The 13,977-nt window shown below is 39.1% G+C and overlaps 1 protein-coding gene across 1 annotated transcript in view; it reads left to right on the forward strand.

Annotated features, from left to right (window-relative positions):
* OSBPL10 (oxysterol binding protein like 10) overlaps positions 1 to 13,977 on the forward strand; it is a 107,410-nt gene that overhangs the window by 30,153 nt on the left and 63,280 nt on the right. Inside the window, exon 3 of the mRNA XM_044678876.1 lies at positions 5,384 to 5,530. Within this exon, the coding sequence (XP_044534811.1) occupies positions 5,384 to 5,530 (147 nt within the window). The remainder of the gene's footprint in view (positions 1 to 5,383; positions 5,531 to 13,977) is intronic.

Below are 13,977 nucleotides of genomic sequence, written 5' to 3' on the forward strand. Positions count from 1 at the left end.
TGGAAATATATAGTCAATTTTGATGGGTAGTTGATCCGTGGTTGCAGGCCCAGCTCTCTTGCCTTTCTGAATATCGTATTCCACGCCTTGCGGTCTTTTAGTGTTGAGGCTGCCAGATCCTGTGTGATCCTGATTGTTGCTCCTTGATATTTGAATTGTTTCTTTCTGGCTTCTTGTAAGATTTTTTCTTTTGCTTGGAAACTCTTGAATTTTGCAATGATGTTTCTTGGTGTTTTCCTTTCTTGATCGAATGCCGCAGGTGTTCTATGAATCCTTTCAATGTCTATATTGCCCTCTTGTTGTAGGACTTCAGGGCAATTTTGCTGAATTATTTCTGTTAGTATAGAGTCCAGGTTTTTATTAATTTCTGGTTTTTCTGGAAGGCCAATTTTTTTTTTTTTTTTTCTTCTCGACCGGTTTTCTTGGTCTGTCACTCTCTCATTGAGATATTTCATGTTTCCTTCTATTTTTTCAGTCTTTTGGCTTTGTTTTATTTGTTCTTGTTGTCTTGAGAGATCATTAGTTTCTACTTGCTCAATTCTAGCCTTTAGGGATTGATTTTCGGCCATAATCTTCTGGTAATCGGCCATAATCTTTTGGTTTTCGGCCATAATCTTCTTGTTTTCGGCCATAATCTTCTGGTATTCCTTTTCAATCTGGTCATTTCTTGTGTTCAATTTGCTTATCAGTTCATTTGGTTTCTGAGCCTCGCTTTCCAGTTGCAAGATTCTACCTTTTAAGCTGTTATTTTCTTGCCAGATCTCTTCCATTTTCCTCAAAATCTCAGATTTGAACTCTTCCATAGGTTGTGAGGAGTTTTCCTTATTTGGGGAGGGTCTGGATGGTTGTTTGTTCTCCTCCTCTGTTTGCTCGGTTGTCTGGATTTTCTCTGTGTAGAAGCTGTCGAGTGTTAAAGACTTCTTTTTTTTGTTATTATTCTTTCTCTTCTGAATTTCCTGTAACTGGTTAGCCATCATTAGCCCAGCAGCTTCTCAGGTTTATCCTCGCTCTCAGTGTCTGTCTGAGATCTATTGGCTCCTGAGGACTGAGTTCTAGTTTTTTCCAAGGTCAAGCCCCCTGGTGGATTCCCTTGCTTGAACCTCTGCAGGAGGTTTCTTTACAAGTCTCAGGGAGCTACTTCCACAGTCGTATACCCGTCTGCACTGGTTCCCCACTTAGGCTTTAGTTCCTGGTTGTGTTTGCCTCCACCCACGCCTCTGCTCAGCCGGCACCCACGCCTCTGCTCAGCCGGCACCCAAGCCTCTGCTCAGCCGGCACCCAAGCCTCTGCTCAGCCGGCGCTCCGCTCCCAGCGTCCGCTCCCGCGCGCGCGCGCGCTTAGATTTCACGTGCGTTCTTGACTTAATGGGGTCCTAAGTCTTGCTGCTCTCAGGAACAGGTCCCGGAGCTGCTGATGACTCGATGGGTGCCCCAAACTTGCTCTATTTCTTTTTAGCTGGGTTCAGAGCTATAGGTGAGTGTGGAGGGGGTGGGGGTGGGGCGGTTGCTCAGCTCGCGCTTGAGTGAGAGCCCTTTTTAGCTTGGAAATGTCTCGATTCCACGTACCTTCCACGCTGTGCCCTGTTGTGGGGTTCCTCCGTTCGTCTGGACTTGTTTTTATGTCCCCTTGAGGAGTTTTGTGTGTTTCGGTCAGGAGAGGTTTAGAGCTGCTTCTTACTCTGCCGCCATCTTAACCCGGAACCTCCAATTAATTTTTAACTTTCTATGGTCCCTTTTTTTTTTTTTTTAAACTCTTACCTTCCACCTTAGAATCAATATTGTATATTGGTTCCATGGCAGAATAGTGGTAAGGGTTAGGCAATGGGGGGATGGAGTGACTTGCCCAGGATCACACAGCTGGGAAGTGTCTTGAGACCAGATTTGAACCCAGGACCTCCTGTCTCTAGACCTGACTCTCTAACTACTGAGCCACCCAGCTGCCCTGCAGCCCTTTATTGAATATAATATTTATCACATTGTAATTTTAATTGCATTATGTTCTGGAAAGGGTGCATTTAATATTTCTGCTTTTCTGTATTTGATTATGAGGTTTTAATGACTTAATACATTGTCAGTTTTTGTGTAAGTGCCATGTACCAATGAGAAAAAGGTATATTCCTTTCTTTTCCCATTTAGTTTTCTTTAGAGATCTATCCTATATAACTTTTCTAAAATTCTATTCACATTCTTAACCTCTTTTCTATTTTTTTTGGTTAGATTTATCTAGTGCAATGAGGGAAGTTTAGGTCTCTGTATTAGTATAATTTATTTGTATATTTCCTCCTATAACTCATTTAATTTCTCTTTTAATAATATGGATGTCATGCCATTTGGTGTGGATGTTTCGTATTGATATTACTTCATTGTCTATGGTACCTTTTCTCTATGTGTAGTTTCTTTCCTTGTCTCTTTTAGTGAGATTTATTTTTGCTTAGTCTGAGATCATGAATGGCTTTCCCTTCTTTTGTAACTTTACCTGAAGCATAATTAAAGTTGTTCCAGCTGCCCTTTACTTTGTGTGTCTTCCTGCTTCAAAGATATTTCTTGTAAATAAGAAGATATTGTAGGATTCTGTTTTTTAATCCAGTCTGTTATCTACTTTCATTTTATGGAAAAGTTCCTCCTATTCACATTCATGGTTGTGATTATGATGTATTTCCTCTCTATCATCCAATTTTCCCATTTTTCTGTCTGTCTTTCTGTCTCTCCAAGTCTCTGTCTGTCTGTCTCTCTCCCCAGCTCTGCCTTTCCTTGCTCACAAATGTTTAATGTTTTGCTTCTGACTACCCCCTTTCCTAATTCATTCTTCCTTCTATCAGTCCCTCTCCCTTCTTTTCCTTCTTCCTTTATTTCTTCCCTATAAGATAGATTCCTCTGCCCATCTGAATATACATGTCATCTCCAATTTGAACCAGTTCTGATGAGAATAAGTTTCAGATGTTGTACCCCCCTCCCCCATCTTCCCCTGCACAGGAATATCTTTTCCATGCCTCTTCATAGGAGATATTTTATCCCATTCTACCTCACCTCCTGTTTTCTAGTGTATTCTTTTTTTACCCCTTAATTCAATTTTTTTGATATTATCTTATATTAAATCATTCCCATGCCCTCTGTCTAAATATATAAATATATTCCTTCTAGTTTGTCTAATAGTGATAAAGTTCCCATACCAAGATTTACAAACATCATCTTTCTATGTAGCAATGTAAATAGTTTGATCTTATTGATTCTCTTAAGAGAAAACTTTCTATTTACCTTTTTATGCTCTTCTTGCATTTTGTATTTGGACATTGAATTTTCTGCCAAGCTCTGGTCTTTTTTTTTTTTTAATCATTAAAGTCCTCTTTTTCATTAAATATCCATTTCATTAAATATCCATTTTCCCCCTGAAGGATTATACTTTTTTTTGTTAATAGGTGATTTTTGGTTGTAATCTTAGCTCCTTCACCTTCTGGAATATCATATTCCAAGCCCTCCAATCCTTTAATGAATGAGTTTCTAAGTCCTATGTAAGCCTGATTGTGGCTCCACAATATGGGAATATTTCTTTCTGGCTGCTTATAGTATTTTCCTCTTGATCTGGGAGGTCTACAATTTAGCTATATTATTCCTAGGAGAGTTTATTTTGGAAAAGTATACAGAGCAAACTTTGGTTATTCTGGCTAGGCTTTATCTTGTTAGCATAAATCGTCGGTTATTATGGGGTTTTTCCTCCCTTTTTAGTTTGGGATTTGGTCCACTTTGGGTCCCATTATTGGTTCACTGGCATTTATCATCATTGTCATCTTTCTGGTAATAATTTAAGACAACAATCTCAGGGTTGCTTTGAAAGGGGAACAAAAACACTGATCATTTTAAAGGGCTATATGACTTGATTATCATTAAGAGTGACATTGACAATAATTCCTAATCACATTTTTATAGTGTTTCCTCACATCAACAATAGGGATAGCTAGATAGCACAGTGGATGGAGCACTAGGTTCCCTGGTGGTAGGAGGATCTAGGCTCAAATATGGCCTCACATACTTCCTGGACAAGTCACTTAACTCATACTTCCCACTGTTCTGTCTTAGAATTTGATACTAAGATGGAGCAACTAGATGGCTCAGTGGATTAAGAGCTAGGCCAAGAGATGAGAGGTCCTGGATTCAAATCTGGCCTCAGGCACTTCCTAGCTGGTTGAACCTGGGCAAGTCATTTAACACCCATTGCCTAGACCTTATTGCTCTTCTGTTTTGGAACCAATATGCTGTATTTGTTCTAAGTCAGAAAGCAAGTATTTAAAAAAAATGAATTAACACTAAGCTAGAAAGAAGGTAAGGGTTAAAGAATGACAACTTACTGGGTTGGGGAGGATGAAGGCAGGCTAGGGAAGGGGACTCACCAACTTCTTCCACCCCACTTAAAATAACCCACCCAGGTCCAAGTGATAATCATGCTGATATTCATTTGGGATAGTTGTCAAGGAAGTGGTGATACCTACAAGACAAGATAGATCACTGACCCTGAGAAGTTTTAAAGAAAGGTACCCTTCCTGTAAACCAAAAACCTTCTGTGGAAACCAGATTCTATTCATTTCAAGCCTCAGTTTACCAAATTGCATCCAGCCTGCACTTTGACCTGGTTGGCTAATGCCTGATCTTGGGAACTGAAACTAACAGATATCAATGACTAATCCTTTTATTATTCAGATGAGGAAGTGGAGATCCAGAGGCATAAAATGACCTTTGGTCACTTAATGTATTTATCTCATACCCAGAGTTAGGCTTAAAGAAGTAAGCCACCTGTCCAGCCCATGCTTTGGTCCCCTAGAGCTGTCCCAGGTTTGAGTCAGTATAAGAGAGTGGGATTCTTCTATGGCTGTGGCTTGTTGATTCCCCCTCCTAATGCTAAAATGATGGAATTTGGCGATTCTTGGAGGAACTGTGGTTCAATTTCTTATTGACCTCTAGCCTGATTGGAGGAAATGGATTAAACTCTAATGTGATCATCCTTCCCCCCTCTTTCCCTTCCATTAACCTCTCCCTAGTTAATTTAATTTCACTAACCCATAGGAAGCCCCTGATTGCTCCTGTAGTCTGAGTCCATAATGCCCAATTGATTGATGCTTGTTTTTATGCCCTGTTCTTGCTTTGGCTCAATGGAAACCTGAGTCCAAGTGGGGTTGTCTAGCTAGAGCTGTCCAAGGGCCACCACTGGCTTTCTCATAATGCCCAAAGCATCACTGAGTGGTCCCCCCCATCCTTCATACATGACCAGAACCCATCAGTATGCAGCGCGGGTTCCCAGCAGCCATGGACCAAGAAGCTGCCTGTCCCTACCCAAGATGGCGCCCCGCAGTGGTGCTCAGCCTGACATTCCCATCCTGTCTTTGTCCCTCTAGGTTGGAGACAAGCAAATATCGCCAACATCCTCTTACTACTGGAGTGCATATCAATTCCTTCCTGCACCCACGTCGTCCTCATCTCTGCACCAAATTACTCGTTCTCCATCAGTGATCCAGGAGGAACCGAAAATCGAAAGTACCTCGGTAGGTGCCTTAGCCTGGATGGGGGATTTCTGGATGGATGGGTCTGGGCTCCCCGCCCCCAAAGTGGTGCTGTCCCAAAACCTATTTAAGTTGGAGGCAGAACAGTCCAATGTACTTGATCTGAGCCAAGGTTATCTGAGAGTCAGGATGTACCCCGCAAGAAGGTTTCGCCCCATTGCCCATAGTGGCAACATGCACTGAGTTGCTTTTAAATGTAACAAAAACTTTAAGATGTCTACACTGCCAGTCTTTTGGACATTCTTCAGCTCAATTCCATTCTGGGTTTAAATTTTTTTAAAAAGCCAGCATGGGGAAGGCATAGTTCATGAATAGTTGACATGAAAATAATATTTGTCTTAGTAGACCACCAACTTGATATTATCAGCAGAACAGTGTGAGTCCCTTTTGTCCATTCCTGCCTGGTGGCCTCCATTGGAAATGACTGGGTCTAGAAAGCACTTGACCAGTCAAAGAGGTCACTGTATTCTTCATTAATGATAGTAAATAACAGGAAAGTGGTGGGCATTTTAGATACATCTTAGCCACAAATCCAAGAGAAAGTAAAAATAAAAGAGAGATTATAATGCTAAGGGCAAACAAAGTGACCCCACACCAAGCCATTGCATTGGCTAGCCTCAGCCCTTGGGAAATTCATGTATAAATAGCCCCCCTGTTTGCACTAATGATTGTTAGCCTCAGGGATAGTCCCTGGATTGGTGGTTTTACTCTGCTATTCTTCTTTATTGTAAGGGAGGGCTCATTTGAGGGAGAAGAGAGATGGGAAAGGAAGGAGTATTTCTGGAAATGATTGAGATTTTTAAAAATACAAATTGATTATTTTTTAAAATGAGTTAAGGGAGGGGGCAGCTGGGTAGCTCAGTGGATTGAGAGCCAGGCCTAGAGACGGGAGGTCCTAGGTTCAAATCTGGCCTCAGACACTTCCCAGCTGTGTGACCCTGGGCAAGTCACTTGACCCCCATTGCCTACCCTTACCACTCTTCTGCCTTGGAGCCAATACACAGTATTGACTCCAAGACGGAAGGTAAGGGTTTAAATAAAAAAAAAAATGAGTTAAGGGAAATAATAAGAACTGAAAGAACAATTAAATTAAAAGGCAGAATCACAAGCTGTTTTATAGGGGGAAATGAAATTGATGGAAAATGTTAACAAGCAAATCAACAAAGTTATCAAAACAATGGGGGGGTGGTGGGGCGAGGGGGACATTTAGGCAGCTCATTGTATAAAGAGCCAGGCCTAGAGATAGGAGGTTCGAATCTGGCCACAGACACTTCCTAGCTAGGTGACCCTGGGCAAGTCACTTAACCCCCATTGCCTAGCATAAGGATGATATTAGAAATCAAGTCTTGTTACATTAGTTTAGAGGTAAGAAGGGGAGAAGCTGGCTTGAGAAAGAATTGGACTTTGAAACAGATCTGAGACAGTCTCAGTTTCAAATGTCGATAATGTGTGGGGGGAGGGGTAATGGTTTTTCTGTGACAGTTACTCTCTGGGAATGGCAGTGGCTCTTTCTGAGTGCTGGGAGCAGGTGACATCTTTTTTCTCTCTCCTCACTGTCTGAGGTAGAATGAAAGGAGGGGAAAAGCCTGAAGGAGTGAAGTGATTTCCTTTTCCAACTTGGGAAACACTAGTGACTGTCTGTTGCTGTTTCATAGATTGTTTTATCTCTGAAAAGACCAAAGATAGTCCTGGTCTTTGGTTTGGACTCCGAGTCTGCTAAGGCTCAGAGTCCTAACTTGGTTCTTGCTGAGGCTCAGCCAGCTGGCCTTTGTTATTTTGATAACTTCCAGGCAAAGTTAAGAATTATATACTTCTTATAAGGATAATAGTGTAAGTTTATTGTAGAATAGGGAAAATTTGGGTTAGTCAGATCAGTGTAGCCTATGGAAACAGGAGAAGCGGTTTCTGGCGGAAGCAGGGAGTTTATTTGGGTGGAGTTAGAATCCCTTAGGGTTAGAAATCCTTTTATATCCTTATATTCTCAATAAATAGTTTATTTTTGTATAAAAAGTCTCCTTAGTATCTTTGTGCCTGGCCCTGAAGAGAAGTCACTTATGAACTTCACTTCACTTATATAAACTCAAGATACTTTGTAAGCATAGCAAGCAGAATATCTAATCAGTTTATATCCATAATCAATTCATTCGCTTATTATTTTTACAGTTTTGGCAAGTTAAATAGGACAAAGAACCAGAAAATCTGATTTTAAGGGGCCAACTGTCAACTTGGGCAGTTGGAACCATTATCACAGCAAGGGAATCAATTGAAGCAGCAGCTAGAGCTGACAGTTTCACTGTGAGTTGTAGTAAAAGTGAGCTGAACTCTAGGTGGCTCCAAAACCCATCTCCCAGTCAACTTGACTCAAAGACTCTGTGCTATTAGAAAAGCTAGTGAATTAGCTGTATAAAATCACCATGGGTTTTTTTTCTCTTAGATAAGGCTTTTCTGCCAAATCTCTTTTTCTCTATTATACCAGATTATGAACAAAATTCTCTTGCCTATGACTTTCTAATGCCATTACTCTCATTGACACTCCTAGAACTAATCTCTTATTACTGTGCTATACTGTGCTAGTATGGTTTTCTCGTGCTTTTACATGATGATTGCATCTTTGGCAGTCATTTTTAAACATTTAAAAGCAAACATCAAGCAAGCTACTACAAAGAATGATCTAATGTTAAAAGTGAACTATCTAGAGACTAAACTGGAAAGAGTGGAAACTCAATATAATGAATTACTCAAGGATAAAGGGACAATGGCAGAAAGCAAAGAAAATGAAGCAACTAAATTAGAGGGTGCAGTTAAATCAGATAAACCAACTAATGGAAACTGAAGCATTAGAAAGCACACCAGCTCATATATTTCCTTTAATGGAGGTACCCAGTGTCCCCAGAGTGTGGTATACTGAATCTTATATGCCACAAAAGGTTTATACAAGCTGATATAGACAGTTTTAAGAAAAATATCCCCAAATAGGAAGAACCAATGGGAGTTGTAAAGCAGTTCAAGAGCTTAATTAAGCTTTTCAATCCTCCTTATTTGGACTTTGACCTCCTTATGGATGAATTATTGACAAAGATAGAGAAACATGTAAGGGGGAAAAGGGAGTTTTGGGTTGAATATATTAAAAGGTTAGGTCACCTGGGGACTGAACAATTATCAATCCCTAATTAAAGAGTAAATTCAAGTTAAAATGACTTATGGAAATTTATTTACAAATGAGAAGAGGAAGAAGAAATAAGGAAATAAGCATCTAACACAGTAGGGAATTTGCTCCAATCCCCTAGTTAATCCAGATAGATCTAATTAACCTTCAGCTGAGGGAAATCTGGCCTTGATCTCAAGGCCAGAAACTCAGAGGGCCAGAGGCCCAGAGGCAAATGAAGTAAAAGCTTCAGCCACAGAGTCTCTTTGAAAGGGAAGTTCCTTAAGAGAAATTCAGGAAGATTCAATCTTAACACTCACCATGTGGAAGTCCAGTCACAAACCAGAAGAGCTCCTTCAGGTCCCATTCACAAACCAGAAGAGTAACTCAGCTAACGTCTCTTTTTAAAGGAGCCTCTTTTGTGTCACTTCCTGTGGCCTCCTCTTAATGTACATGTCCAATCACAAGAGATGCTTTTCTTATGACTTCCCAAGAGGCAGTCAGTAAATTCTGATTTGTTACTCTAGCACATGTGGGTTACAGAGACAACCAAAATGGAGATGTTTTCACCTTTGGTGATTAAATCTAAAGATGGGCAGTGTATATTTAATCCAATTATCACAAACAGCAGATTATAAAGGACACTACTAGGAACCCCTGAATTGCCAATTGGCCAACTGAGTATCCTGGGTGGGAAGCTAATTCGTTTGTAGGGTACAGAGACAATTACAGCTAGGGAGACAATAACTGAAACTATGAAGGAAAATTCCAGAAGCCCAAAAACCTGATCTAAATTTGAACTCCTAAAGCAAGAAGTGGGAGAGACTCCCTCCACTTTCCTTGATAGAATTATTGACTGTGCTGAAAAATGGATTGGGTTGCATATTTTACAGAGGAAAACATAAATCACATTCACAGGCAGTTTGTGAAAAATGCATACCCTGTGATCTGAAATTATTTTCGGAGTAACTGTCCAAATTGGTTTGATATGGGTCTTGACGAAATTTGGAGAATTGCTAATTATGTTTTCCAAGATGAGAAAAATGGATAACCAGAAATGAAAAGTGATATAATGTAACCAGTGAAATCAGAGAGAGCTTAAACAAAAACTAAAAATCCAGTGAAGTGCAGGAAAAAACAGTAGCTGCACTAAGAGCTTATAGATAACCCAGAAATAACTACAACCCCAGACCATATAGACAAATCCCAAGATGTTATCTTTGTGACAGACCTGGTCATCTCATGAGATAGTGCAGATTTAGTATAATTCTTTGGACAAAACTTCAGGGGAAATTGAGGCAATAGGTTTAATCTCTTTAATGGATTCAGGCAAAATGGATATGGAAATTATAGGTTTAATAACAGATTCAATAATGGGTTTAATAATGCATTCCAGTATGGGAGACCAAAGAACTCACATTATTTTGATACTGGATGCTATCATAATTCACAAGCCCCAGACCTGAATTCCATGGAAGACTATATCAAAGCAGGTGTATGGCCAAAATATTTCCAGGGAGCTGGTGAGAATCCCCAAAAACTCAATATGCAAAAAGGTGCAACTTCATTATGAAGGTGTGCCAAGGATTGTGCAGTTAAAGATCTAGTATATGGAGAAGATGAACTAGGAAGTACAGGCAATGAAATAAGAAATAATGAAAATTACAAAGACATTTTCAAAACATACAAATTAGTAGAAGAGAAATCAATGAAGAATTAGAGAATGAGGAATAGGAACAAATGTTGAGTTTTCCTGATCCTAGTGTGTTAGCTCCTGTAATACCTATACATTCTTCAGAAAATACCACTGAACTCCTTGTAACCATAAAAATAGGAACCCAATATAATTATAATTGTCTTTTAGACACAGGTGCTGCCAAATCTGTGAATCTCCCAGAAGAATCCCTGAACCTTTTCCCTGTATTATTTCTGGATACAGTAGAGTCAGAGTGGGAAGGAAATAGCATCTGTCAGGTACAAGATTATATTCCAGAAGGCTTATGGGTTACAGATTCTACAGATGTAGGTTGATTAAAATCAGTAATCCCTATTAAAGTACTGACTAAAGGAAGTAAGTCCACCACCATGCATTCCACAGTACCCACTTAATAAAAAGGCCAGGATTACCCTGATAATAAACTCATTATTGCAGCAACGCATAATAATACTATGCACCTTTGAATATAACACCCCAATTTTACCTGTTAAAAAACCCAGGCTAGATGTTCAAGATTTATGAGCTGTTAATGATCATGTAGAAAAATCTTCCCTAGTTGTATCAAATCCTGCTACCATCATTTCATCTATCCCAAGTCATGCAAAATATTTTACTGTGGTTTAATTATATTCTGCTTTTTTCTCATTACTGATACAAAAAGCCTCAAAGAAGATATTTGCATTCACGTGGCAGAAAAATCAATATTCATGGTCCCATTTGCCACAGGGATTCTGTGAAAGTCCTTCATTGTTTTCTCAAGTCTTAAACAAAGGTTTCAGAAATATTCAGTTCAAGGATAGTTCTAGCATCACTATCTGCAAAAGTGTGCCAGCGTGATAGTAAACATCTGTGTGAGCTCTACAAGAGGGGACACAAAATATCAAAAGCTAAACTTCAATGGTGTCTTTATTGTTGCTTAGACTATTTAGGGTTTGTGCTGTCTGAGGGGTCTAGAAACATTTTCCAAAAGAGTAGCAGACATACAAAAGCTGAGTGCCCCTAAGAGCAAACAGTAACTCAGAGAAATCTTAGGAACCACATGTATTTGCAGACAATGGATACCTAATTATGGTGAACTTACAAAACCACTGACTGCTTTAACAAAAAACACTGAGAAAGACCCACTGAAGCTAAAACCAGAGCATTTGCAAGCAATTGCAAAGTTAAAGGAAGCAATATTATCAGCTCCTGCTTTGGTATTCCTAATTATTCAAAATCATTGTCTCTATATCCATGAACAAAACGGAATAGCTTCAGGAGTTTTGACGCAGAGCTTAGGACCCAACTAAAGTCCTATTGCATATTATTCTGGTCAACTAGATCCCATAGCTGCAGAAATAGCTCCATGCTTTAGAGGGGTGGCAGCAACTGCATTGCTTGTTACCAAATCTGTGGATTTAGTGTTAGATAGACTGCTTACTGACAATTTATTGTTTACATGAAGTTGAAGCACTTCTGTGAAAGTTCAGAACACAGGCCTTTTTAGATCAATGCCTGGCTAAATATATCATAGTGCTTTTGGGGAATGAACATATAACACTAAAGAGATGCAACATCTTAAATCCAGCTACATTATTAGCTGATTTACCAACACAGGGGGATCCGTTGCACGATTGTGAAACTTTAGTGCAATTAATAGAAAGACCTCAAAAAAAACCTGTTAGACACAACCCTGAACATGATCTTATTCAGAGATGGATCATCATATATGCAGAATGGAATAAGATTTACAGGTGCTGTGGTAGTAACTGAATTTGATACCCTATGGTTTGCTTCACTACCGAGGAACCTAAATGCTCAGGGAGCAGAATTAATCGCTTTAAAACACGATGTGAGCTTGCAAAAGACAAATGTACAAATATTTCCACTGATTCCAAGTAGGCATTTGAAATTTTCTATGCCATCAGTTCTCTCTGGCTTCAGAGAGAATTTTTAACATCTAGTTGGAAAAGAATTGCTCATGCAGAAATAATTTGAGAAGTACTGTCATCTCTCCAACTACCAAAGGAGTTGGCAGTGATTCACTGCAATGGGCATTCTTTAGGACAAGACTTAATTGCCAGAGGAAATTGTAGGGTAGATGTGATTGCCTGATATGCTGCACAAAATGCTCCAGCTTGCATTAGAAATCTCTCTGTTATAAATACCACAGATCTAGAAAAAGCATACAATAACAAAGAGGTTCAGAAGTGGGAGATAAGTTTTGGAGCTAAAAAAGAAAATGGAATTTGGATAGCATTTGTGGGAAAAACAATTCTTCCAAAAGCATTTTACTCTTACATCTTTCAAGCAATACACACAAAGGGTCATTTTAGGACACAACCATTAATTGATACTGTTAAAAGAACTTGGATAGCTCTGGGAATTAGCACTGTGGCAAATAAGATTTGCTCAGCTTGCTCGTGTGTGCCCAATTCAATCAAAGCATATTTAAGCAGAAAGCTTTTGGTGGTCATCCACTAGCTCACACACCATTTAAATATTTGCAAATAGATTGCATCACCACGACCAAATCAGGAAAATTTAAATTTTGTCTAGTGATAGTAGACAGACTAACTAGATGGCCAGAAGCTTTTCCATCTAGCAAAAACACATTAAGCTTCGTAGCCAAAATCGTGTTGAAAGAGATCATTCCAAGATTTGGTATATCACTGAGAGTAGATTCTGACAAAGGGAGCTATTTTACAGATTCCCCTCTTAGAACTCTTTTGCCTTGGAACCAATATAATATTGATTCTAAAATGAAAGAAGGTAAGGGTAAGGGTTGTTAAAAAAATTAAAAGGGAGGCATCACAATAAACAAAAACAATGATGAATATCATCAGGGAACAGTATAAGTTGGTATATGCTAACAAAATAAAAAAAACCTAAATGAGACAGATGATTATTTACAAAAGTCCAAATTATCTACAACAAGAAAGCAATCATTTTAAATAATTTCAAATGAAAAATTTGTCAAGTTTCCAGTGAATTATCATACGCACACACTTCAGAGGGATTCTTAGGTAAATTCTTTCAAATCTTCCAGGACCAATAATGGCTTTACTATGTAGATCATGCGTAAATATAGAGCAAGATGAAATGATAGCCAGTATCTTTTATGCAGCAATATGATATAGATTGTAAAACCTGGCAAAGATAACATCAAATAGAAAATTCTAGACCATTAATTTTTTATTGAATGTAGATACCGGGGCCAATTGGATAGCTCAGTTTGTAAAACCTGGCAAAGATAACATCAAATAGAAAACTCTAGACCAGCTTTTTAAATTGAATGTAGAAGCCGACGCCAACTGGGTGGCTCGGTTTATAGAGAGTCAGACACAACATGGGAGGTCCTGGATTCAAATGTAGCCTCAAACACTTCCTAGCTTTGTGGCCTTGGGCAAGTCACGTAACTTAATCCAAATTGCATAGCCCTTACTGTTCTTCTCCCTTGGAACCAATACCTATTGATTCTAAGGAACCTATACCTAATGATTCTAAGATAGAAGGTAAGGGTTAAAAAAAAAAAAAGAATGTAGATGCAAAAGTACTAAATAAAACCCTAGCAAATACTTGCCCATA

The sequence above is a fragment of the Gracilinanus agilis genome, chromosome 5 (assembly GCF_016433145.1).
Source record: "Gracilinanus agilis isolate LMUSP501 chromosome 5, AgileGrace, whole genome shotgun sequence".
NCBI lineage: Eukaryota > Metazoa > Chordata > Mammalia > Didelphimorphia > Didelphidae > Gracilinanus > Gracilinanus agilis.